Source organism: Bombus fervidus, chromosome 16 (assembly GCF_041682495.2).
Source record: "Bombus fervidus isolate BK054 chromosome 16, iyBomFerv1, whole genome shotgun sequence".
NCBI classification, from domain to species: domain Eukaryota; kingdom Metazoa; phylum Arthropoda; class Insecta; order Hymenoptera; family Apidae; genus Bombus; species Bombus fervidus.
The window spans coordinates 186,882-214,669 of NC_091532.1; the positions used below are offsets into that span (position 1 = coordinate 186,882).

General features: G+C 37.1%; 2 protein-coding genes across 3 annotated transcripts; one reads left to right on the plus strand and one right to left on the minus strand.

Moving 5' to 3' along the window:
• Positions 1-1,169: 1,169 nt before the first annotated feature.
• LOC139995441 (dynein light chain Tctex-type protein 2B) lies at positions 1,170-3,145 on the plus strand. The gene is made up of 4 exons (XM_072018907.1): positions 1,170-1,769; positions 2,302-2,435; positions 2,541-2,674; positions 2,959-3,145. The coding sequence occupies exons 1-4, from the start codon at positions 1,570-1,572 to the stop codon at positions 3,004-3,006; spliced, it is 516 nt and encodes a 171-aa protein (XP_071875008.1). The 5' UTR covers positions 1,170-1,569; the 3' UTR covers positions 3,007-3,145.
• On the minus strand, positions 3,144-26,247 carry LOC139995429 (uncharacterized). Of its 2 annotated transcripts, XM_072018883.1 has the most exons (12): positions 26,036-26,247; positions 23,625-23,761; positions 14,888-15,044; positions 13,751-13,880; positions 13,552-13,669; positions 10,332-10,413; positions 8,109-8,157; positions 7,823-7,907; positions 7,643-7,736; positions 6,294-7,285; positions 5,534-5,744; positions 3,144-5,319 (listed from the first exon to the last, which is right to left on the minus strand). In XM_072018883.1, the coding sequence occupies exons 3-12, from the start codon at positions 15,009-15,011 to the stop codon at positions 5,189-5,191; spliced, it is 2,016 nt and encodes a 671-aa protein (XP_071874984.1). In that variant the 5' UTR covers positions 15,012-15,044; positions 23,625-23,761; positions 26,036-26,247; the 3' UTR covers positions 3,144-5,188. The 2 variants fall into 2 exon arrangements, with proteins under 2 accessions (XP_071874984.1, XP_071874983.1); XM_072018882.1 differs by lacking the exon at positions 23,625-23,761 and having other exon boundaries at positions 26,036-26,229.
• Between the last annotated feature and the right edge of the window lie 1,541 nt (positions 26,248-27,788).

Sequence of the window (27,788 nt, forward strand, 5' to 3'; positions counted from 1 at the left end):
GCACGATAGCTGTTGATAGTTGTAAATTGGAACAGTTATACGCGAAATTCTAATTTCGCGACAGGCAGATCTTGGAATCGAAGCGACAAGTTTTCGCATTTTCGCATTTTTGCATTTTCGAAAATGTGCTTCGACGAAAGGATTGCCTAAGGTAGTTTGCATTAATATTTAATTTTTATTCAATAAGTTAGATAAATTTCCCATTCACTGTCAATTTGTCTGTTTCGTAATGGAATTTCGATAATCCAGAGAGTCAGTTATTTGGACGAATCGTTACGTGGCCGTGTTTTCGCATGTTCAACCTGTTTCATTTTCTTTTTTTTGTCAGTAGCAAATTTAACAACATCGCAAATGTGATAAAACACTCCTCGCGCTTTATTTCGAGAACTTTATATCTTGTAGTTATGGACTTAACAAATTAGGCTCGTATAAACAGTGACGGTTTGTTCGGGATTCTGTCGAGTGGTAGATCGTCATTCTGGCTATCGAATCCATTTCTTTATCAGCGTCCCTTTGATCGTTTGTTAATGGAAATACCGTTGAATTATCATAAATTCGTTTTATTTCGTAATTACATACATCTCGTAATTGCATTTCAAGAAAAATGAGAGCAGATATATTAATATGTTTGAATTACTATTGGTGCTATGATATAAATAATTTCCTAACAAATGAAAAAGAATGCAAAGTAGCGATAACGAAGTTAGATTTTATTTTGTAGAGTATTCATTTATTTAAAGTATATCGTTATACCGTTAAGATTTTATTTCGTTATTTTAAAGTATAAACAGTGATCGTTCGTTATTAGAGTTATAATTTTCTCGTCCATAATATTTTCGATTAATTAAGCACAAAGTAATCTTATAAACGTTTCAAATCAAGTCCTTTTGCCTTCTAAAAGCAAGTTAAAATAGAACGTAGTGGAGTTTGTGTTATTTAAAAAATATCTCTTCGGTATATTTTGTATATTCGGTTGTAAAAAAGTTATACGATGAAATAGAAATTTCATTAAATAATCGGGGAAGATAAAACTAATCTGAATTTGCAGGTGCAAGGCATTTCGAGACATCAAGAAAAAATTTATTCGTTTTCTTTGTTTTTTTTTCTTAAATTATCATATTCCGACATATAATATATATATATATATATATTTAACCCTGTTTTATACACGTGTGCGTCGTCGTTCAAAAATATAGTAAACGATTAATTTCTCTTTCCTAGACAACATACAACTACTTTGATTATCGCGTGATTTTCTCATTCTTATACTTGCCTGTCTCAGATAGAAAAGTAGATAGGAAGTTTTCCGTAGAACCTATGCTAGTGTACGACCAAATAGGGCAGATCCGTAATTTTATAGGTTCGTGTATATGCGAACGTAACAATTTAAACTCGGCAGTTGACCGCACGGTGCAGCACTAGTCCGAGAACAGCCAGGTTCGTGAGCGTGAGCGCTCTCATTACCTTCCTGATACGACTGTGATTCGAGGCGACAGGTTTCATAACCTAAGTGCAGTGTGAGAAATATTTAACGTTCTTTGTAATTAGATTCCAACGTAATTGAAATAGATGGCGAACAATATTGAAAGTAAAGCTACTGTCGCATCGGAAGAGATAGAAGCAGAAGAATGCCAAGAAGATGTTCCAGAGGAAGGAAAGGTTATTCGGAAAGACGAAAAATCGAGGCTAAATGTGGAGGTGCTCGATGACGCGGAAACCGTGACGCTAGAACAACCAGTTTATCAAATACGTCCGCAGTTACACGAGAAGTATCTATTAATCGTATCGAAATTTCCTGCGGTTGAACTCTATTTTCCTTTGGCTTGAGAGTCTTTAATTGAATTTTTTTTCAACGACATGACGTCCGTTTGTCAAGCTTTATCTTGTTCAATTATTTCTAATATGTCGTTGTCGTTGTTGTTGTTGTTGTTGTTGTTACTACAATCAAGGGGAATACTTTTTTCATTTTGAAGATATGATTTTATACTTTAGAAGTATATACTTCTAACGTAATCTTAAGTATATAATTTGTATATAGGAATATATAATATATATATATGTATATATATACACAGAGCAGTCTAGTACAACCGTCGTTGTAAATAACGCGTGAAATGCATTTTACATGGAGTATAACTTATTATTATTATTAGGAATGGTTAAAACGAGTAATATAGTAGATCGAATAGTTCGCTAAGCTCTACGTATATATATATATATGTATATAGCGATAGTTTAATAAAGCGTTTCGCTTTAGACTATAATTATAATATAAATGGTGAACAAATGATTTGAATACAGGTTTAAACCGTTAAACGCTAAAGAAGTTATACATAATGTGCTATTTGATCAGCTTTCTGCGAAAACTTACGATGCTCAGGAAGCAGCCCAATGGACTAAAGATATAGCGGATTTAATTAGAGAGAAAGTTAAAGGTGAAATTCTCTTTTCTAAAATGAATTAGGCGTCGAGTAAACGATACGCTAAGTTTAATCAGATAATTAAAAATTTCATATAATTTGTTACGTACTTATTTCTAGAGCTAAAGTTCAAACGTTACAAATATATTGTAAATGTGGTTTTGGGTGAGCAGCATGGTGCTGGGGTGAAAATGGGTACAAGATGTATTTGGGATGCAGAAGCAGATACGTACGCGTACGATAGTTTCTTGAATGTAAGAGTCGCGCAGTTAATTTTAGTATCTTAATTTAGTTTAATAATCGGTACTGTATTTGATCGAGAACAAACGATACTAAACAGTTTACAAATTGAGTTACAATATTGGATATCGTTCGACTAAATCAATTTTAAAATCAACCTACTTGCAAAGATACGATATGTATTATTTAATATACGCGTATAGCTTTTAATTCTTGCGATTATTATAAAAAGCGTTTATTAGCGAAAGAAACTTAATAGCAAAGAGATAAATGCACAAAGACGATAACATTTTTTCAGGATACGATATTCTGTGTGGCCACTGTGTACGCCGTGTATTTTTATTAGAAAATGCTTATACGCATCTTTATTATACATATCTTTGATTACGATACACCAAGTATTTGAAGTTTATCAATTATGGTATCCTATGATGATACGAACAAAATCGAATGAAAGATGAAGAAGAATAAAAGATGAACTCATAGCCGGCGTAGACATTTTATTGAAATAGAAGCTACTATTAACACACATTTTACATCTATATATCGTCTCATGGCACAATTTTTACATATTCGTAACATATTAAACATATCATCTGTAACCATGTACTCTAATAATACGCAAACTAAAAATTTAACGACAGCGCATAACATTTACATGTCTTTGTTTACTAAAATTATTATAGCACCATAATTCACGGTATTATTCTATTAAAAGAATTTTTTAAACACGATAAAAGAATGATATAGTTATGACTTTTACTTATATTTATTTACTTTAAGATTATATTAAACTACGAAAAAAAAAAAAAAAAAAAAAAATGTATCGTCTTATATTTTATTTGTCTTAACAACTTTATCTAAATTCCTATTGAAATTTGTTGCATTTAAATTCATATTTTCATCCATATTTTCATCCATATTTTAAATCCACATTGTTAAATCCATATACAGACAACATTCTGTAAGCGCATAAATATGTAACTGTTCGTCGTAATAGATTCGGTGATAAAAGTGAAAAGACAGTCGTAAAATATTGCTTTAATAATACAACGATAGAAAAGGATATATACTAACGAATATATCTGCAAAACGTCTCTCTATCGTAATGCTCGATCGAATATCTTCGATTCCTGAGATAATAATTATTAAATGAAACTATTTCGAATTTTATAAAATTTTTAACAAAAGTGCAAAATACGTAGTTTATATAATGATATATTTTTATACATATAATGTATATATATATAATGTACTGCATATGATGAAACGTAGAATTTGTAAGGAGTATAAAAGAGTATTTTTGTAGTAAGGAAAGAAAAAAAAAAAACACATAAGGTTTTTATTCTTACGAATACAGCGGATGATGTTACGCTAAACAAAACCCAGTGTAATACACAGGGTGAATTATAAACGCATGTCCGTACTTCAAAGGGTGATTCTACGTATTAAAATAAGTAAAGAACGTCCTATAACCATCTGTGTATGCCCTACGTACCTTCGTTCTCCGATTGTGGATGATTAAAGGAAACTTTGAACAGCGAGAACATCCTTATCGTCCATGATGATCTAAATTCTATATTCTTGCGGAATCATCTAAAGACTATCGCAACTGAACGACGTATAGAATCTGCGAGAAGAAAGGATAAAAAATGGATTTGAGAAGAATACATACATACGAAGGATATTTTCGAGCGAGTACGGGACTCGATGTGAAGTAGAGCGTGTGTCGGTTTAAATATTTTCTTTGATCGTTCATCGACGCCGATACCGAGGAGGTACGTAAGACACAATGCTCGTAAGACGTTTTTCATATTTTATACTTTTTATATATTATATTTTAACGTGTAGTTCAATCGCTCAAGTACGAACATGCATTTGCGACTAATTCTGTATACAGCAGGATGAGAATTCACCGTTCTCTATAAAATCCAAGTAATAATGCGTATTAAAACGATGTAAGTAGTTAGTATTGTAGAAATGAAAAAGAATGAAAAGGAAGAAATTTGAACGAGATGTCGTTGCTTTAGCGTTTGATCGGGAAAATTATTACACAGAGAAAGTATAAGTAGAGATTAAGGGAAGAATATGTAGCGAGATTTAAAATCTCGATAATTCATCGGTGTGATTATGCGTAACTAAGAAAGCTTACAATCACGGTACGACGATATTTGATCTGTTGTAATTACAATTGCTACTTGGAATTAAAATTAAATCAAGTTTTAATCGTATATTTATTTATCGTTATATATACGTCTCGTATATATGACAAACAAAGAATCAGAAAAATATTTGCTTGCATTTTATTTCGTAATCATTTTATAGCTTTTTAAAATCGTTTACTCTTTCTTACGTTAAAGTTGTTCTCTAAATTTTATTCTACGCAAGTGGCGGCGCAAGTGGCTGATCGATTCTGACGCGCGATCGTTTAAAACACGACTAATAAGTCGTAAATAAGTCGCTTAATCGAGATTAATACGTATTAATATTGATATTGATATTGATATTGATATTAATGTCGATATAATTTACATAATTACACATGGCAAGGCGCAACAAAGTGGCAAACAAACAGGAACAACAGCCTTGCCGCTACTCGATTTCGATTTACTTTTACCAGACGCTTCGTATTCGTATTTCGCCTTAGCCTTTTGCCATCCTCCTCCCTATAATAAAAAAAAGTGCTGATAATCTTATTATTATACGTAAAACATACGCGATTGCAAGGATTCTCTAAGGGACGATTCTTTATACTTGTTGTCTCGCAATTAATTTATAGCTAGAAAATATTTTGAAACGAACGAGTAAGAAATATTATTTTTGAAAACAATTTGAAGAAGATTAGAATACTTTTTGTAAAGTGTATAGCGTACTTACACCACCAGACTGTGACATAGCCGCACTAGCCTCTTCTTTCTTAGTGAATTCTGCTGCTCCGGGAGGATAATAAACTGGAGGTCCAGCGACATTTTTACTTTTTACTTTTGGCGGTGTATGGGGTACAAAGTCAACCTCCTTTTTCACCGTTGGGGACTCCTTTTGTTGTTCCTTTTCCCTTTTTTCAATGTCTTCCAGGACCTCGCGCTACACAGAAAGCAGAGATTCTTTACCATTTAATAGTATGCAATCGTGTAACTTTTTCTAATTAATTCGTAATTTGTTTCTTCTTGTCTCTTATTCGATATTTACGAAAAAGCGCATCGTGTTTTCGTGTAAATATACGCGATAGAACTTGAGTAGCGATTCGTACTTGGTACACCAAAGTATATATTAGCCGCTAAAGTATTTAGCCACGTAGTATTATTTTATGTATTTTATGTATGACGTACGTACGAACGCAGATTGAAAAGTTTGACAAATTTATAGTAATAATTTGGATAGTAGCCAAGTCGAGTAATATGGATCCATTGATAAAACGATTAACTGGAATAAATATGTGGAGTGCAGTTGTGAAACAACGTCGTACATAGATATAGAAGGTTTTGCATAGGTAAAGTGAAAATATAGAATAATTTGCATGGATAAAAGACACAGAGGCGCGCAACAGAGGCCGTACGAGCTTCCCTATCGCCGACTAGACGCACTTGCCACTTACATACTCGATACTAGAAATACTCGAAGAAATCAAATTACCTCTGTGTCGGAGAACGATGCCATGAGATCCTCCAACTTCTTGGGCGGAGTTTGCACGTTGTTGTTAGCCGGCTTGTTCGATGGATAAAGCTGAACAGCCTCGGTCGGGAACGGTTTAGGTAACAAAACTTCGTGGTCTTCGGGATTCTTGTTTGGAGGTATGGACGTGGTGGTGTTGGAAAATTTGTATATCGTTGTGGTAGACTGCGGCGGGGAAGTGGACTGTGCCGGTAATGTATAATAATTGACCGGTGTTGCCGGTTTGTCGGGTGTCGGATGTCGTCCGCCGGACGGTGGTCGACTAGGATAATGTTCCTCGATCCGATTTATCGTTGCGCGAGTCTCGTTTATAGTCGGTGGTTGATTCTGATAGATCACCGTGGTTGCCGGATGATCCGGTGGTCGATCGCCAGCCGTATGACCGTTTGGATAACCTCCATCCACCTGATAGTATTTTTCGTTTCGCGTGATCGTTGTTTTATTTGCCAAGAGTGGTGAACCAGGATGATAGACCGTGGTGGTTGGTTGCACGTTGGCCGGACTATCGTGGTGTTCTTCGTGATAGAACTTTGACTCTTGATGAATCGTGGTAGATTTCTTTGTCACGTCTGTTACAGGAGGCGGCGGACTGCTGTATCTGGCTGGTGTTCTAGATGGAACGTTCTCGGTCACCGTTTGATAAGCGATGGTTTTGTCCGTGGAGCTAGTAGTTCCTTTCGGTATCGTGTACGTGATAGTTTGATCACCTGGCAGCACAACAGTGCCTGGCGCGTTGCCACCTGGTAAATAGGTTTCAGGCGGTCCTGGTAGCTCGTAAGTGTACGTTTTAATGGTAGTGGTTACTTTGGTGTTCGGACCCGGTGCCAGATTGATCGGTATCGCTGCTGTTGGCGATGGCACTGGTACGTACTCGACGTTTCCATATTCTTGCGCAGCATTCGCGTGCACCGTCGTCGTTACCGTCGTGTTTTGCGCTGGTTCTGTTTGATAGCCTACGAATTTATTTAATCGTAAAAATAAGTTTTCTCGCTAACAGCCAAACGACACTGCATTTACAATAATATTGTACGTTTCAATGGTAGTAGCGGTAAAAGTATCGCAAATCACGTATACGTGAATGTTATTGCGATACATTCGTTCTGGCATCGATGGTTGCCATGCCATCATCGTGCGAGTGGTTTTCACGACATTCGTGACATTCGTGACATTCATGACCAGTGAAACGATAGAGTATTAGCTGAATTTGATTAACTTTACTTTGAAGCGTTTTAACAACTTTCAGCAAACTTGTACGATATTCACGTACGTTTAGAAAAGCTTTGAGCGTACCTGCGTTTACATATACTTACTGGAAGATTCATGAATATATTTCACATCCCTCTGAGTACCTGCTGGTAAAGGCGAAGTTTGCTTCGAACGAGATACGCAACTATCGTTATACACCTGCCATATGAATAGCCTTTTATACTTTTTATATTTATATTTACATTATTATATTTAAAATATCGTAGAAGACAAACTCAACTTACTAGTTCTCTGTTGACTGATTTGCTGACCGGTTCTAAGCCACGGGGGATTGTGCTTTCTTCGTAACTCCTTTCTCGGATATCATCGCTGTAAGATATATCTTATATTACACAGTCTATTATAATTTAGAAAATACATGGCTTTATTATAGCAATTGTTGCAGTAATTATTATAGTATATTAGTAATGGTATTATTAGTAGTATGAAATAGTATTATATACGTTAAATAATTTTGCTATTTTGCTATTTTGCTATTTTGCTCTCGCTTTGAAACAAGATAGTACGTACATCAAAGCCGTACTGGTGTTGGTTAATGCGTTGTCCGCTACCCACGAATCTGTAATATGAAAAAGAAATTTAACGGATTTCTTGATATTACATCATTTTACGTAATGGTAATTATCTACAATCTTGTTCCTTTTTATGTCAAAATAGGTAATAATATTATATTATTACATACATGTATAATATACGTAATATACACGTATAACGGCGAATAAAATATTAATATGCTCTGGCCACTCTTCTAAATTTCACGTTCGTTTTATTTGTCAATTCAAAAATCACTTTATCGAATCACTTGTCCCGTTTAATTCCTTGATATATCTAAATCCGGATTTCGAGCGAGAACGAGTTCGTTTCTAAACAGTTTTTAATAGAGCTTTATCCGAAAAAGGAAAAGGAAAAGGAAAAGGAAGGATTATCTTGGTAGATTGGACAATTGTTCGATTCTAAAATATCAAAGTTGTAAAATTCTCGCCTCGGTTGCATTATAATCTTTTAATTTCTCTTATCATTACTCTTTCGATTATTCGAACGAGTATTTCGAGATTACTCGAACGATTTTGTTGAAGTTTCCATGCTAACTTAACGACAATGTCATACATCCTTGTCATCCAATGCCTTCTCAATGACGCCGATTTGTCGACGTGAATCAGAGTTTTCATATTTTCTCTTTGGCCTTTTATTTCCTCCCTGTCTGAAGTGCAGCAGAGGGACAAGGGAGAAATCGGGTCAATCTTCTGTTATACGCAACCCTAATATGGTTACGCTTGTGTATCGTGCGTTACCGCAAAGAACGCACGCTCTGATCGCAACGTCACTTCCATATAGAGAGACAGGTAGCGCGGAAATCTTCTCCGTATAATAGCGTTGTCGTGTCGTCTACGATTACGGCTTACCGGAACCTCGGGATTTCAGCAAATCTACAACTTGTTCTCTATGGATTCTTTTGCATAATTAAATGCTTGCTTAAAATGTGTATGAAAACGGTCTATCTCTTATCTCTATAGAAATAGACGAAGTTATAATAATAATAATAATAAGCAGTAAATTTTGTATACTCGATTTACGGTATACCGACGAAGGATATTTCTAAACTTTTCGCAAACGGATCGAGACGAAACATACCCTTTATACCTTTCTTTCATGGACACTAAGCTGTTGCACAGAGTAAGCTCCATCGATATCCGTTCGGCAAGTTTAGGTAGTTTTTGCTCGATGCGAATATAAACAGACAAACAAATGGACGGACAAAAATCCGAAAAATTAGCCTTTTCCACCCCATAGCTTATGGGCTGCTGCCGGATATCTATTCTATTTTTTCTTTCCCTTCTTTTTTTTTTATTCGATGCGGACAACACAGACGACTAATACCAAATGATACAAATTATATAATCTTGCATTCGCTTCTGCTTATTGGGTTTGTTATACCGCATATTCCTTATTCGTTTGCTTATTTCAAATCATATTTGGCAAATCGTTCAACACGATCAACATTGTTTAGAAAACGTGGCATAATTATAATCTTCGTATCTTATAACCTGCTATTAACAATATATAACGTAACGGTATTACGTTTATTTTACTATCATTTAACCCTGTTTACAAAGGCATTTAATTTTCCCGGTTGGAGTTGCGGTATTTAACAACGGATAGAGATGGAGTTGGATCGAGGAGGTTGAAAAGGAGGTGCTAGGCGAGTATCTCGCGGCAAGGAACCAACTTCTCTCGTTTTGTCGTTCTCATTGTTAATTAACCGTATACCTGCAAGGCCGTTCCGCTCCTTAAAAGGAGCGACACGAGTGACCAGCTCTCCCCTTCCTTCTATGCGATCGTTTAAAACGCGGCAGCGCTTGCGCGCGATTCCTCGCGAACACGCCCGAGGGTTCGTAGCGGTATATCGGACGTTCCGTCACAAACGTCGTGCTTTTTACCAAAATCTCATTTCCTCTTACGATTCTCTCTCGTATATCGCGGTTTCTTCCCTTTCGTAGTCGTTAAAATCTTGTTAGAAAATCAAACGATTAATTTTTTATTTCAACGCAATAAAACATATAATATAAGAATACGATGTTCCGTCGAACTTTTACTAGATTTACGCGTCTTTCTACAAATAATACACTTCGGCTATGAACATTTGTCGCTCATTTCAAAATGCTTTTGTGTAATTTATTTATATGAAAAATTCGTTGAATAGAGTTAAGCATATACGTTTTAGCGCAAACTTACCAATTGGTTTTCCATCCAGACTTTTGTTATATTGATACGACACCTGTTTATAAGCGACCGTTTTGCTTTGACCAGGCTGTACCTAAAACAGAATCACGATCTTACTTTAAATATCGTTCGCATATGTTCAATACTTTTTCTCCACCATATTCATTGGGAAAACATGATTTGGCTGACCAAGTAAGAAAATAAGTAGCAACTACCGATTTGTAACGCGCGAATATATGCGTAATCTGCAGGGAGATAAAAAAAAAAAAAAAAAAGAAAAGAAAAAAAGACAGGCCCGTCTATGAAACGATTACGCGTAGGTAAATTGAAACGATTGTCTTTACGATAACGATAGACGTTTGTTGATAGACGTTTCTCGCTCCTCTCGATGACCGTTATAAACCCTTTAAAAAGTACCGACTCGTTCTCATTATTACCCTGTCAATACATAGATGACTGTAATTAAAGCGGTATGTCGAAATAATAATATATGTATAATAATGCATTTGTATGTTTCGTGTACCGCTTGTAAATGCAAAATTTCTTATTAACACGCGTGTTCTTAGTAACACGCGTGATTAAAAGTAAGTTAGACCGTGTAAATTCTACGCCAATAAATTGTCATAGATTTCGCGTCTCACGGTTGAAGCTGTTATTTCCTATGCGAATGAGAATAGGAGGTGTTTGTACGTACCTTAAGGACCCGACGGCTGAAAGTTCATCCGGCGAACGTGTAAGATGCGCGCGATAAATTGCACGTGTAACCAATCTACATTTTCATTGTACGTTAGATTACGAACTGACCAGCCAGGAAATGCTGCGATTACTCTAGAGTCCCGTGTATGCGTAACAGTAATTTTCCATTTTTTCATGCTCTTTTAACGTACGATGTATCTCGTAAGATGTCAGATTTACGATACCGCATTCCGTAAGAAACGAACCGTCTTATTTCTTGGTCACAGATGTTATCGCGTGTGGTCATGCGGCTATTGTGAGCTGAGTGGAATTTACAAGTTCGTTCTTGCCAGCGTAATTGCATCGATGATCGATCGGTTTTCTAAATTTTATATTACCTTTCAAGAGTAAGATCTTTGTCTTCGACTCCTTTCCTACGTATGTTCTTTCAACGTTCTTTATAGTATAACGTTATGAATGAAATATTTCGCGTCTCTTTTCATTAGTTCTGCTTCGTTTTTCGAATTTCGTTTTTTGTGTCTCAATATCTCTTTAGTTTCGATCGAAGATTCAGACAGAATCGAAATATCATTTTCCAAAAGGATTAATTCGAGAATATCTCGGTGATTATATTATCGCGTATAATACGAAAAAAATGTTAGGAGTTTCGTTGTAAAGCTTCATGTCCGGATAATTACAAAAAAGAGAAAAACAAAGAAAGTAACGACGAATCGGTTGGATCGGTAGTATAAGTACATGGAAACCATGAAACTTTCGTTTCAAGCATTTTCTCGTACGCTAAATAATAATTTACGAATTATTTAAAGTCGTCGTGTTACGTATCTACGCATACCTAAGTTGTTTCGTACAAGCTTCAAAGAAAGTCATATATCGTATGAAAATAAAAATTATCGTGCAAAAATATTTGGAATTATATTTGGTTTTGTTTGATCGACCAATTGTCAATCTTCGTATATTCTTATAGAGGGAAAGAAGAAGCAATTTGTGGTTAAAACCAGGGGTGTGCGGGTAATCGAGTTTCGCGACGGATTTAACTACAAGCTGACGGAAAAAATTACATTCCCGAATCAAAAATCGGATCCTAAAACGAAGGATAGCCGTATATATTTACGCGTCGAGGAATTTTCGGGATCCTGAACCGAATACTTCGAAGACGAAGGAAACAACTCCCGACTCGACCCGGGAAACATCAGAAAATCGATCGATTATTCGCAATAGCTTGTAAACGTTCGTTGGATTATTCATCTTGATGGATCAAGCGTAATTAATAATCGTGTAAACGGAAATAACGCGCAATTAAGTAGTAATATCGAAGAAGAAATTGTTATTTAAAAGAAATAATTACACGAACCAGCATGAAAAATAGGTTGTACAATGATTCGTTCGTTTGATGTTAAGTTTGAAATATAAGGTGATCTAACTTTAAGCAGTTTCAGAGTGTACTCAAAGTAGAATCGTATGCTTGGCCGATTTATCGTAGTCGAATGTCAAGTGAAATTTTCTAGCGATCGTAAAGAGATTGAGATTACGGTTCTTTCACGTATAAGACCGATCTCGCTGTTTGCTACGATCGTTTTAATACGTTATAAGCCTCTAGAATACCAAGCGACGTACGTAGACATAGATCCATGCAAACGACGTATCCCGAGGCAAAGTTCGACCGATGCGATCTCTTTGATATACGTATGTGTAATTGGAATCGGCAAATTTTAACAAAAGAATATGAAAAAGCAGAAACTACGATAGTTACGCACATTCGTCTATACATTTTCAAAGTGGTTGTCTGTCTGTGTCACGTAAAACACGCGTTTACGAAACCTTGCTTCTTTCGAGTAAAAGCAAACGAAACGACGTGGGTTGATTTAAACATTGGTTATATACGATTTAACTTGCATGCGACGAACCGCCTGCATATTCGGATATATTATTATATTGTGATATATAATTCAACGTCAACGTCGAGTAATCTCCTTTTTTTCATTCATAGCAACATTATGCAACACGAAGCGTCTTGGTAATTTCGTAACATATATATATATACATGTCGATAATTGCATAATAAATGTTGATTTAGCAAAAATTCGTATGTTCAAAGTGTTGCGTAATGCAACTGAACGTTGCGACATCTCTTTTATCGTTTGTTTTTTATTCGCAAGTTCTTTTTTCCTTTTTGATGGAGAAACTCGTTAACGAGCGAAAGTTTATTCAAAAGTTTGTATTCTTCTTGAATATCGACATTTCTAAAATAGTTGAAAACGAACGATCTTCTTCTCTCGTATAAAGGTAATTGGATTATCCGATGAACGCGTTACTTACAGCTTTTATCTAGTAATTTGTCATTACTATTACTTATTGTTATTAGCTAATGGAGCAACGAGCAGAGATACGGTTCACGGATTATTAAAATATCCAAGTTAATGAAAAGAAATGTTTGTTAAGATGGAAATATTTTTATTTTCGATACAAATATATGCATACAAAAATTAATAAAGCTGAGACGAATAAGTATATATATGAACGTATATATGTAACTTACATTTTGCAATTCTGAATCGATGAAGTTCAAATCAGGTATACCACTCGGCGCACCACTCGGCCCGGTGCTTACATATTTTTCAGTGGTGGTGGTGATGGTTGTAGCGGGTGAGATGGCTCTAAGGACGATAAGACGAACTTTTAATCGAGAAAAAGGAATCTATATTCCGTGAATTTGAACATCTCTTAGGTTTACTTACCTGCCTTCGGAAACCACCTTGGTAGGATTTGCAGCTACGCGATACTCTACTTGAGGCGAAAGCGCCCTGCCGCCTCGGCTCGGGGTGGCACTTCTCGAGACACTTGTTTGCAAGTCCTCGAGAAGAGCGTCTGAAACCATGAAACGTGTATTCCGCCGCTTTTGTATTTGGAATAACGAATGTTCATCGTTGTAAACGAATACACGATCGAATAATTACGGTTAACCTAATTTTGATAATACGAGGTAACGTAGAATTTTCGTGCGAACGACGTATATCTTATCATAAGTGAAAGTATTATAGCATATCACGTGATTCTGATATATTCAATCGTGACAAATTTTATTCATGGTTGGATGAATGGAGCTTTCCGACGCAAATAGATGTTTATCGTTCTGAACGAGCAAAGCTATTTTTGCCGTTGATATCATTCCAGTAGCGGTGTGCAAGTTGTAGAATCGTTTAAAAATTATGCGACATTAAGATAGTTTATAATGTGATTATATTGTGATCCGACCAGAGAGAGAGAGAGTGCGTGTGTGCGTATTATGATCAAACGAAATTTAGTTATAAAATAGCGATATACTTGATTAACTTAATTAATTAAATTAGTTACAGTAATAAGCAATTTCGGGCTGAAATCAATGTACAAAGACTGTTGGAGAATGGTTTGTTACCATCGTCATAGCGTTATTCTAGCCTTTTAGATAGGCGAAGATGCGCGAAAAGACAGTCCTGGTCAACTCTTTCGGAAGAAAGTGTTAAAATGAATTTAAGGTGAGAATAGTAATATATGCGAGGGACATTGAGAAACGTATTATTATCGTTTAAATTGAAAATAATGGAATTTCGTCGATAGAATATTGTCAATTAAGGAGCAGGTATTAGATGCGTAATAAATAGTAGTAACGTGCATTCGTTAATAATCGTTTGCATTTGTTTTCTAAAAATTATTAATTAATTTAAAAATTAAAAACAGTGATAAAAAAAAAAAATCAGTTTTTCTTAAGGTAATAGAAAGAATGCTTTTTTTGCTGCAATATAAAATTATTGAAATTCACGAAATCATAAGAGTGACGCGTAAAGAGCAGGTCGAAGAAGAACGATTCAAGGATAGGATTACGTTTAAAGGTTTACCTAAGTTGTTTTCGAGGCTGTTGGCCATGGTTGTCGACTGACTCTGGCCCGATATAGGACTACCATGACTCACTATCTTTCTGCTGGTGTGCGTTGTTGTTCTCTCCCTCACTGCAGCTGACATTGCGTTCTTCTCAAGTTCCTTGCCTCACGAGATCTGAACAACGATGTAAACAAGAATGAAAAAAAGAAGAAAGAGGAAAGAGGAAAGAAAGGAAAAGAAGAAGAAGAACGAAAGGAAGAAGCGAGAATTACGGTGAAGTTAAAAATATTACAAGCTAAAGACAAAATTATATCGAAGGCGATCGTAAATCGCGTGCATTACGGGCGCTGGTTGTCGCTCTGATGTACGAAGTCAAGCGAAATTCCCCAATGTCTGTACCACTGGCACTACGCTATTAGCATGTAATTGCAGCGATAGTGATTTTACCATTTATTTTATTGTTTTTATTAATTTTTGTTTAATTTTACGAACGTATCGTTTCGACAAATTGTTCGTTGCAGATCAAATTACTTGAAATCCGGTAGAACTTTGATCTTTCGTATGGTAAAATTACAATAGGTTCCTGTCTAATAATATAGTTATACTATAATTACGATAGTAGTCGGTACGAAAAGTTAGAACCGATAAGACGGTGAACGTATCGATTGATATACCGGATGAATCGCTTAAATTACTCGACCTCGATAGTTTTTTTATTTTGCGCTCGATGCTATTTTGAATTACAAGGTCAAATGTTACATTTAAAACAGCGAGTTGCTTGGTATCTCGCTAAAAATACAAAATATTCCGACGAAATCTGATTATTACAATCGTACATCTCGATGTTATACGATTTTGATTTGAAATATGTCATGACGTGAAACGTGTCACGATCGACGATTATTAAAAGGACGTCTCGATCAGCGAGAACAAGAATATCTTGGTAATTCCAATCGAATGATATTTCATTTTTGTAATTATAAGACAAACTGCTATTCTCGTTGGCTGTTGGCGTGCTTCTAATATCGCTGATCGTAACACGTGTAAAATGCGGTTTAGTTATATACAATGGTGCAAATGAATACATAAAAGCGACAGCGGCTGTTATAAATTGTTCAATACCTAAACGTCTCTTTGGTATACAAACAGTATTTAATTTGTTTTCTTTGACCTTTAATTAATTGACAAAGAATGTGACAATAGTATATTTCATCGTAGTATATATATATATATATATATATTCGAAGAAACGTATTTTCTACGAACGGCGAGGCGAACGATCATCCGCAAGATTACTATTTCCAACGAAGATCGTTGCGTCAATTAAACGGTACGTGACGCGATACGAAAATAAGTGCAGCCCTGATAAAATCTCGTCCAGCCCGGAAGCTTGGAGGCTTACGTAAGCTGTATGCGACCCGTTGACAATCGGCCGATGATGTTTCGCGAGAACCTGGAGCTGCGACAAGTATATCGGTATATTTCGCCAGAAAGGTGATCCAAGCCATAGGATTTGTTCGATCTGTCGCTTCTACCGTCGATTACCTTGTGCAACTTAAAACTGTGTATAGTTGGTGACTTTATAGTTAAGGAAAAGTAAGAAAGTGGGACTGGACGTTGAAACTGGTTGAAAGTTGGACTAGATATCGTCGATGACGATCGAAGTAGAAAGAGGGTTTGGTCCGTTTCCTTCTGATAGCCGGGATCGCTGAAACGGACGCTGAAATCCTGTTATTGGTACTCCTCCGCGCGTCCAGCGCCACGGTACTTCTATTTATAGAGGCTGAACGACGCTTATAAATATGGGAGATTCGAATAGATGGAGAACTGGATCGGTGGAGGCGCTGGAACTTTCGCGGTGAACACCTGAAGCCGGTTTAACGTTAAATCCAGCTGCGAGCTAGGTTAGAGCAGCGTGGCATTTTGAATTAAGTGGGCGCGTGTAATGGCCGGCGTTCGCGATACAAACCTGCAAACGAAGATTTATTTCTGTTTCGACCGTTCTTATACCGTTTCGATGCTCGACTCGGTCGTACGCGTACTTACGTGTACGCCTGTCGAGCACGGAGTTTCGAAAACTAGTTTTGTAACACGCTATTAAAAGAGGTATAACGATCGTAGTGTGGGTTGATCCGTGATACTTAGTTTCGATTGGACGAGCAATACGATCGTTCTGTGGATCGATTTATGGGAATCGTTTGCGCGATGAAAGGCAAACTTGAGATTTTAATAACGCGTATAAATAGTTATTGCTTATCGATATTACGTTTCTAAGGTATACGTTATCGTATATCGTATTTGAGTTTCAGCAAGACGATGAACCCTTTTGCGCTTGATGTTACGCATAGGCATCGATCGATTAAATGATAAATATATTTGTCGTTGATAAACCTGTTTCTAATTTTAGCGCATTGTTTCTGGCACCGTGTTCTCCTTACGGCAAGATTAGAAAAATGAATTTCTATTATCGATAATTGTCGAAAAATTTCGTCGGATTCATGATCGTATCTTAATCGCGATAACGCGTAAATGCCTCCCGTGCGCGTAATATTTTTATCGCTGTCCTGCGAATATTTCATTTCCCAACATCCTCTCTTATAAAAAAAAAACATCTTCTATAAAAGTTTGTAATTTTCGCTTATGCTAGAGTAAATACCAATCGTCGTACGAGAAAGCAAACGTCAGAGTTTGCGATATTATATAAGACAGATACTCGATTACAGAATCATAAGAATAATATATCGAACGCAGATCGAGATGCGCATCCCTATGAATTCTGTGTGAATTCTGCGTGAATTATCTTAACGAACGTCATACAAGTACGTATAAGGTAGATAGAATTATCGATATTATCGTTTGTAATGCAAGATCCTAGACTTTAGAGTCTAGAGTCGCTAGACTTTTACTCTTGCTCTTACTATACTCTGGCTTCAATTTTTTCTTTGTAACTTTGTAGCTTACAGAGATCTTAGAAAAATATATTACAACGACATGTTTGCCTCGTTTTTATTTGCAATTCGATCGAATAAGTATTGCAAACGTTAAATCGTTCCATTTGAAACGGTCGAAACGAAACGGTTCTATTTAAACCATGTCTGGGACGCCGTAGTAAGCGGCAAAAGTATTTCCACGGGAAGCGCCAAACTGGTGGGTCGTTTTATTCCGGCGGAGACATCAATGCGAATGAGGCAAAGGGGCCAAGGAGTTCTTCCAAGAATTGTCTGTAGAGGAGAGACACGCTCGTACGATCCCCGCTGAAACCTTGAAACGCGAACCTCGACAGTTTCTAGAATTTGTATCCCTCTAACCAGTCTGACGGATAAAACATTTTTCGCTTAGGCTAGCCCGTGATTAAACTAGCAGATTTTTCTCATTATCACGTCATAGGCCATTCATTCTTATTAACTTCTAACGATCTAGCTTATCGCAATGGATTTTTAATTCTTTCGTGATAAGTAGTATTTATCTTTATCCAAAATAGTATTTATTTTTGTCTCGTTAACGATATACTCTCTCCCCCTCTCTCTCTCCTTCTCGTTTTTAAGTCTCTAAATTTCTGTAAAATTTAAATAACAGTCTTTCGTTTCGATGTAATTCGAGTAATCGGTTCGAAGATAAATCCACGCGTATAATCGAAAATTCTTATTCTCGTAGTTTCGTTGAAAATTATATAACTACATGCACGTTATTATGCTGTACTGTGATGTACAAGTTCAGCGTGGAAGCTATCCGAAGAAAAATCTATTATATCCCACTTTGATCTAATAATTATGCGTTTGGATTTTGGATAAAAAAGGCTGGTTTTGAATATTGAACCGTGGAAAAGCATATAGTATCGTATATCGTATATCGTATTTTGACCTATTACACGAGTGAAAGATTTATTCTTTCTATTGTGCAGCATTTTCGCGATACGACCTAAATACGATTAACTCGATTAACTATATCTAATTTGAATACGAGTATCGTAACTTGCAAAACAAGCTATCCCCAATTAATTATGTAATCAGTGAAATGAACGTAACGTTTGTTTAAATCGTTAAATATTAAAAAATCGGTATGGTTATATCCGAATATCGTATTCGTATTTGCGACACTGTGAATAAAATGATTTTATGATTTTGAGAAACGTGGTATTTCGCGTGAAACGATAAATGATAAATAAGGGCATGCTTTATTTAAGCGAATATAAAACACGTGTAGTTATACAGCTGGGTGTACAGATGGCTGCACGATTTTAACGATTTCGCCGTTACAGACTCGACTTTATAAATGCCAAGTACAAAACCAGATTAAATCGTCGGTGCTGGTTGCGTCAACTTTTATCGTTGTTGAGAACGTTCTTCGTATCGTATCGTTATTAAGGCGTTTTTACAACGCGTATCGTTCGGAACGAAGTAATAAGAGAAATAGGTGATCCTAATTGAAGATGAGCCGAGAACTTGACCACTAAAACATAGAGCATAGAGGTACGTATTTCGACTAGTCTCGAGTAGTTTCGATGTCTCAAAGAAAAAACAAACTTTGCCAACGTTCAACTTTTCTCGTATTCTTAGTGTTGCTACTAATACGTTATGTACCTGTCGATCTCTGCGATAAAAATAGGAACAAATTATAAAAGTTAATGTAGTAATGTAGTTAAAACGATATGTAACTAATGGGTCTAAACGGTTAAATGGCCTAATCTAAATGGTGTAAACGTACGAAAACGTACGAAAACGTACGACTCGAAAACGAATAAATGGAAACGATTTGAGAATAAATAATAAATCCACGATAGAGTTTTTTTAACAACGTAACAATATGTTGATAAATATCTTTAAAATGATATATTTTGATGCTGTTTGTTCTTTTACGTAGACGAGCGAGTATATTCATTGCTGTTTGTCTAAAAACTTGGTTTGGAAATCTTTTACGATATACGTTTATACATACAATATATGTACACAAGAGTTTTCTTTTTTGGAAATGGGAAATGTTGGAAGCTGTTTTGTAAGCTGTTTTGGAACTGTCGTACAAAAATTCAAAGTACCAAGTACGCCGTCCGCGTAAAGATTCATCGTTCGAAATTTCTAGCTTAGCCTTCAACGACGATAATCGCTTAATAATGGCTTTATGCTGTTTCTTTGTACGACCCAACTTCGCATAATCCGATCTTTCTGGTCTAATTTTAACTTGGCTGCATCGATCGCAGTCTCGAAGGCAAGTGACAACATTTTCGTCGATGATTCGCTCGATGTTCGTTCTTGTCGGTGTTCTTGTCGACGTTCGATGGCCTTCGCCAGAATGCGGTTACTCGCGTCAATGAAACGATCGGGTGCTAACGTAATAGCGGACAGACACCAGGATCGAAAGGTAACCGATCGATCCATCGACGACAGAAAATGTTCTATCTGTTGAGCGTGTTTTACGCGAACGGTAAGGAAAGACGCGCAAAGCGATGAAATATTTCGCTGTTTCTTGCTTGAGAAATTGTTCGAATAATAATAATAGAAGGAATATTTTTAGAATTAGCAAAAGAGCAAACAAACACTCTCTTCCCATTTCGTGTTTCATTTTCTTCGGTTTTCTATTTCTCACGTAATTTCGCTTTTCGAACGAAGGGAAGAAGTCGAACGAGAAAGTGGAGGCTATCTCGCTACGTATATACACGCGTAATTTATAATTTTACATTTTTAATGGAAAAATTCCGATGTAAAAGCTGACAGATATAAAATAATGTCGGGACAAATCAAAAATTTGCAAAACAAAGACCGAATTACCGAACAATTACCGTACACCGTAACAAGTTACCGAAATCTTGATGAAATTAACAAAAATACACGTAAAACGTATTTAAAAATATTATAATTAGATTTTGTTGGTTCGATCGATGTAAAAAAAAGGTTTAATTTTATCGCTGATCTTACAAGAAATTACATATGGTAGAAATAGAAATAGACAGGAATATTTTTAAATAATGTCCTTTTGATCTGTGAATTTTTCGATTGGAAAAAGTCGGAGAGGAAGCAGAGTTTGGCTAGCGTAAATTTAACAGCGACAGTTTGACATCACGCGAGCGGCTATAGTCCAGCCAACTGGCGCTCAGAGTTTCATTCTATTTTTCCTCTTTTCCTTTGTATCTGATTCAGCCAGTTCTTTGTTTAACTCTTACCCGTAGATATATCCTAGCAACTTTTACAAAAGCGTAGCTACGAAAACCGCTGTGTGAATTCTTTAGTCGGTCCTTGATGCTGAGAAATCTTTATTTAGTCGCAACCTATTTTCCATGCTGATATCCTACGTTTCGGAACGACGTTCGATTATCAGAAAATCAAAGTTTATTCCCAACTTTGTTACAGTTTTTTTCTTTTTTTTTTTTTCTTTTTAGAAAAAATCCGAATGCCGTTGCGTACCTTGGCACGAGCCAAAACGATTTCCACCCGTAATCGTATTTTTCTATCGGTAAGATTGTACAATGTTTTAAATTTCGAGATAAAATAGAAAAATACTTATCGACGTGTATCGATACTCGCGTATTCCAATTTTAAGCGTACAGGTTTTCTCGAAACGTTAAAATGCCTCGTTGCCCGCTGAAACGAAAGTACTAACGCTGAAACGTGAAAATTCGAGCGGAGCGTTAAATTTTTCTTCTGGCGGGAGATAAATAACATACCGATACGTTGAAAAAATACATGCAATTTCAGTAGAAATTAGTTTCTATTTCGAACGAATTCTAAATTATTCGTCTGCCTTTCTGTCGTACGAATTTAGGTATCTAATCTTTTAACGTCCTCTTTTAGATTCGAAAGATTTTTCGTCGTAACGTCGGGTAATTTGGACAATTTAAAATAAGACGAACAAACGAACGTGTCTTCCTCTATTTTCACTCGCGCAACTGTCAAGACTTTATGCGATAAAGACGTTCTTTGATCGTGGTCATCCGCACTTGTATCGTTAAAGGAACGCGTGATTATCGCATTATATTTTCGATACAACGTTGCGGAATACGAACGACGTGGAATATAAAAATATCGTAGAAAGTTGACTCGGAAATTTATGAACGATCCGGCTAGTTTCGGTGGACGTTATATTTTTCCCGATCGATAAATCTCGGGTAATCGCATCCGTTTGCGACCTATCGAATGGAAAATCCGTCGACGGTACTTTTCTCGGCAAGCAACGCGGCGACTACAGGAAAAATAAATTGGCGAATCTACGTTTATTTTCGGCCCACTGCTTGCCTGGTGGCGGGATGTTTACTTTTATAAACTATAAACCGATGCGTGTTCGTACCGGTTTTTCCTTGTCCACCGTACTTTTCCGGACGATCGAAAGATCGTGTATCATTCGCACCGCATTCGTCGTCGTATCGTCCGTTCGTTGTTTTCTAATCGTTCGGTTGTTGTCAACCTGTTCGGTGCGACCGCGAATATTTATCGACTTGTCCGTCGACTATAGTCAACGCTCCTACCAGAGCTCCTACCAGGTTAAACATATATTAGATATATTATCGTCGCTACAAGTACCAGCGCGTTCACTCTTTACGCGTCTGCTGGAAAACAAATTTTATTCTATGTCGCGTTTTACATTATTATATCGCGTCTTACGTTTACTTGGTACGTAACGAGAGTGTGAAATAATTTTCGCGTAACTTGTAATTACGTTGCACGCTATTAAACATTTCTTCGTGGAAATACCGTGCTCTTCGATGCCGAGGAAGAGACAATTCGAGACGGAAAATGCATTAGTCGTTAAACAGGAGAATAAAAATTGAATGTGCAGCGGGTGAATAGTAGAACGGGGCAGGTGATGTAATTCTACGTGGAACGATGAATCGTAAATGTAAAGGTTGTGGTAAAAAAGTAAATATAGAAAGCATGGTAACGTGATTCTATCGATACCATTGTATACCTGATCGGTGGAGATTCGTAAAGAGAAGTTGGTGGAAAATTTTATACTCGTTACGAGGATAAAAAGTGCGAAAGAAACGGTGGGTCGTACTCGTAATTATTGCTCGATCGATTCTCGAATTTACTCGTCGTCTGTTTTTATATTCGCGTTTAACGAGACGGTAGGGTACTATTTACGAAATAATTACAGGAAATTACGGGAAATTAGCTCGTGAAATGTATCAAAGTAGAGGAATAACGAAAAATGTCTGCGCGATGGCAAACGTGCATTCCGTGACAATGCGATTTTCAGCGGTTATGTAAAAAGCAACTTATCGATGGAACATTAATATCGCGACGTCTGGATGCAGCTCGACCTCGCGTCGATCGACGCAAAGAAGAACAGGTTAATTATCGTTTTTGTTCGCGTCCGTCCACTCTTTCGCTTACGTAAAACGGTTCGTCGAGTGGATATCGATCGTACGACAGTGCGAAGAACACGACGAGAATGTTTCTATCCTTTTAAAATTCGCCGCGTTCGAGCATTCCCGATGACCGTTCCATTCGACCAAGTTTTTACCGTCGAATGCTACGAAAGCTGCAACGCGAACCACGTTTTTTGAAACGCGCGTTATCTATGCGAATGAGAGCAGTTTCTCGCAGTTTTCGGTCTAGCAGAGACGCAAAAGACCCATCGAAAAGAACCGATCGATTTTATTCTCGAGAAAATAATATGCCGATTTTGCCAAGGTTTAGGCGCGAGTTTACGGCAACGGTCAACGAAAAATAAAAACATCGGTCGAGTCGACTCAAGTCGTGAATATCGTTATTAACGAATATGAAAGCGTATGCGCGCGCTGAACGGTCGGTCCTTGAAACACACCTTACATGGATGAAAGATCCACGAAGACGAAAAGTGGGAGTTGACCTTCCGCCCATCCACCGAGAACGATCATCTGCTTACCGGGTTACGTGCGCCGCGAAGAACGCGTAGTAAACGTAGCCTGATCGCGAACATGCCTATAATTAACAATTTCCCGTGAAATATCACGTATCGAAGCGAACCTTAAAATTCCGAGGCGAACAATAACGACGACAGCTTCTAATCGGAAAAACGTCGTTACAAAATCCTATTATCGATCGGCGACCGTTGGAGGATCGGATTAGCTTCGACACGTTGATACGGATAGTGGTGTTCGAGCCGGATACTACTGGCTACGAAAGTGAAAGCGATCTTGAAATCTCTACCTCGCTAGAATTATTACTTTGGCGATAAAATTACGTTTGTATTTCAATGACGCGGTCGGTATCGATGGCGAAAACATCGTCGAAACAGCTTACACGTTTTTAATAATAATAGTAATAATTATCCGAACAGAAAGAAATATTCGAAACTCGTTTTAACAAATAAGCTAGTTGTAGCGTTGGACAATGTTATCTCGGAGTCAGCCTGCAAAGTAACAAAGTAGCTGCGCTAAATATCATCCACGTATTAGACGCTTTCGCGATCAAATTGTACACTTTCTTAAAATAAAGTAATTTCGGTTACTCGATGTATTCGTTAATACGATAACGAGATACGTTTCGTCTCTCAGACCGATTCGGTAATTATTGGCTTTCTCGAATCTTGGACTTTGGCGCGCGACTTGCTAAGATCTTTCTCACGGTATTTCTAGCATCGTTATGCTCGTAAATATCTCAAAAATTACACGTCAATCTTGTAAACCCGTTAAAGAGTACGAAGATACTCGTGATTTACGATTAAGAAAAGCCGATAGCCATTTATCAAGTATCTTTCATCTTTGAAGCGTTCTATTAAGCCTAAAACGATCGGAATTTTGTATTTGCCCGAGAAGAAGAACGGATATATATATATACGGTTGATGACGGTTAAATGAAATAGTTGCGAAGCTATTTGCAAAAGGATTTTCCACGCTCGAAACTCTTTGTTCGCGAGGTTCTACGCTTCGATCGTGCTTCGATCGAATAGAAACTAAACGTAGAAACCTCGAGAAGTTAATCGGTACGATTTTTATTTTATTTGACTTTTAAAAGCATCCGAAGTAAATCTGTTGTCGATAAATGTATATCTATATTCGACGCACCATCCGTCGTAATATTTACGTTGACATAATTAACGGAAACGCAGCGGCCAATATTACGGGGATGGTGCGCGGCGATTAATCTTGTCGCGTGGAAAAACTCTCGGGGCCTTTGAGAGGCTTGAACTCGAACAGTGACCGTCGTTATGGCTCGCGTGCACGTCGATGGTTAACGCGTTTCACGTTTACTCGTGGGCAGATGTGGTCGAGGTGGGCAAGAACGTCCGTTTGAATTTCATTCGTCCCCTTTAAACGCGGCCAAACGCAAAAGGGAATGCCGCGAATTTCGCGCGTCAGTGATGCGTCGCGTCTATTTTGCAACCGTGACTCATGGTATACGTTTCCTTGGCCGCCGTGCTCTTCGACGTCGTGTTTAAGATTTAAGATCGGCTACTCGCCGATCGGTCGCGAGTCCGTTAATCGTGAATCAGAAATATACGTTGAAAGGCGGCGCAGTGCCAACGTGATTGCACAGGGATGCGTAGTCGGACAAGCGGATCGTCCTTATATTTCCATTTTCTACATTCACGTCGTTTTCCACGTAGAGACGCGTAACCCTCGTTTAACTTAACTTTCTACGCTTGAACGAATCGCTCTAGTTCTACCAAGATCGTACGAACGTCCTTTATATATCCTAACAAAACGGGGAAAGATTTGTTTTCTTCTTTCGTTTTCCTTAAAATTGTAACTTCCTTAAAAGTCGATAACTCGATAAATTCATTTACCCAGAGTAAAAGTCAAGTCGCGATACTAGGTTTTTTTTTACCGACCAATCGATAGTAATTACCCTCCTCTAGAGATTCTTTTCAAGAATTCGTTTCGAGCTCCGATGGCGCATTTAATAACGCATAGGCCGATAACGCGCCGACAAAGTACGAAATATCGAGATAGATCGAATAATTCAGCGCGAAGCGAACGCAACGCGTTCGTTATTGTATGCAAACGTTATTACCGTAAGGCTGTACTTATTTCGCGAGTACAAAGAGTATGACTATCTTCCTACCTAATTGATACGTATATGCGTATACATATATACGCATATATATATGTACGGATACGAGCGTGATTCTATACGTTACGCTTCGACCTTCTTCGAACGTATCAATAGCGTGAAAAGCGTCAAACGCGAGTGTCACAGCTTGAAACGTGTCCGGATTTGAACTCTATTCGAGTATATACTTATAAAACTTACCTCGCGAGAAAGGGTAATCCGATATTTGTAATAAAATGTGATCGTTTCACCGTTTCACGTTCGGTTGTTCGTTTTTCGTTTCGTCGGGAAATTTCGCGCGTCGAGTAATTCTCTCGAGACGGCACACGTGACACCGCACAGTGGTAGCCTGTCCAGCACTGACTCGATCCACTTTGCGTTTCGCTCGCGAGTGCGTATTGCAGCGCAGGACTAGCGTACGCGCATGCGCACCAAGCTTCTCCGAGTCAGATGCTCGATTCGCTGACCGCGTCAATTTCAAAGTAGCGAATACGCGACGGTGTGAAACATTTTTCTTCGATTCACTGACACCACTTTTCCTTCGCCGATCGCTGATCGCTATGTCAACGAAGTAGAACGAATGCTTCTCCTATTCGATTAAATAGGTTTGTTGGCATTTATCTATTTTATATACCAGATATATGAAAATATGCAAATAAAATATACGAGATACGGAAATGTAATATGCGAATCGGGTATAATACACGGTAGGTTGAAACTCGAAGGCGAAACAAACATCTCGCTCTACGTACATTCGTTACGTTACGTTGGCAATGTGCGTCCGTATAAACGTAAACACGCGCAGTTTACTCGTAATACTTTTAATTTCAGTGTCTCGTCATTCGGTTTCTCGACCGAGTGAATCGTACAAATATAAATCGGTAAGAAACTTTTCTTACAAAATTTTCGTCCGACGATTACCTTCGTTTTACCTATTTCATAAAAGGAACTAGAAATACGGTGAGCGTTCAATTACGCGCGAGCGTCGTTTGTCTGGTCGGTAGATTCGCGCAAGTCCAACTACTCCTACGCACAGGGACGGGCAAATTCTAGCGTCGTTGTAAAGTATCTACTATAAGCGTTAATTATTAAGCGAATGCGTTATTTAAATGCGTTTAAATACGTTTAAGAGCACCGTAATTGTTTACTAGCTTTATGCAAATTATAGGAAATAGATTTAGCTTGTTGGCTCTTACAGCGATGATGTCATCGATAAATAAAGTAAAACATCAAGCTTTATTTTAGCGTTGTAATTCTTTGGTAAAATACTTGTTTATTTTAACCAAATGTATCGTGATATAAGAAAGGTTTTATAAGTTTTTAATAACTTGAAACACAATAATAACTAAAATAAGGTTTTATGACAAAGATTTCTTTTCATTTAGCCACGAATCGACCTATCTCTATTTTCTCTATCTCGTTTAAATAATTCGATATTATATCGAAAACACAAGGTACGATTAACGTTTCAATCGAATCTAACTTTTAGCTTTTCGTAATTCGATGTATGGATGCCACGTAATCACGCTTTTCTCGTTATATGTTAATTAATAATTGCGAATCCTAAACCATAAACATACGTATATGTGTGTAAGAATCAAAGAATCATTATAAAAGAATATTAATAATAGCGCGAGCAATCTTGTATCTTGAAATCGTTTAAGAATTATTCGAACGAGTATATGTATATATAAATAGAAGAATGCGGGATAACGAGTCCATAGTGACGAAACAGAACGAACCTGTTGGTGATGTCATACTCGTGATTCCTGTTTAACCGTTAAAGTAGAATCCATATGATGCATGTTCGATATTGGTATCTGATTGTTCTCCAGTCTACATATCTTTCAGAGGCTAAACATCGACTAATTCCCCCCTTAATTATCCAGATTTATCTCGGACAAATTATAATTAAATCACATATCATCGAACTGTGTTACACTAAAGAACGAAA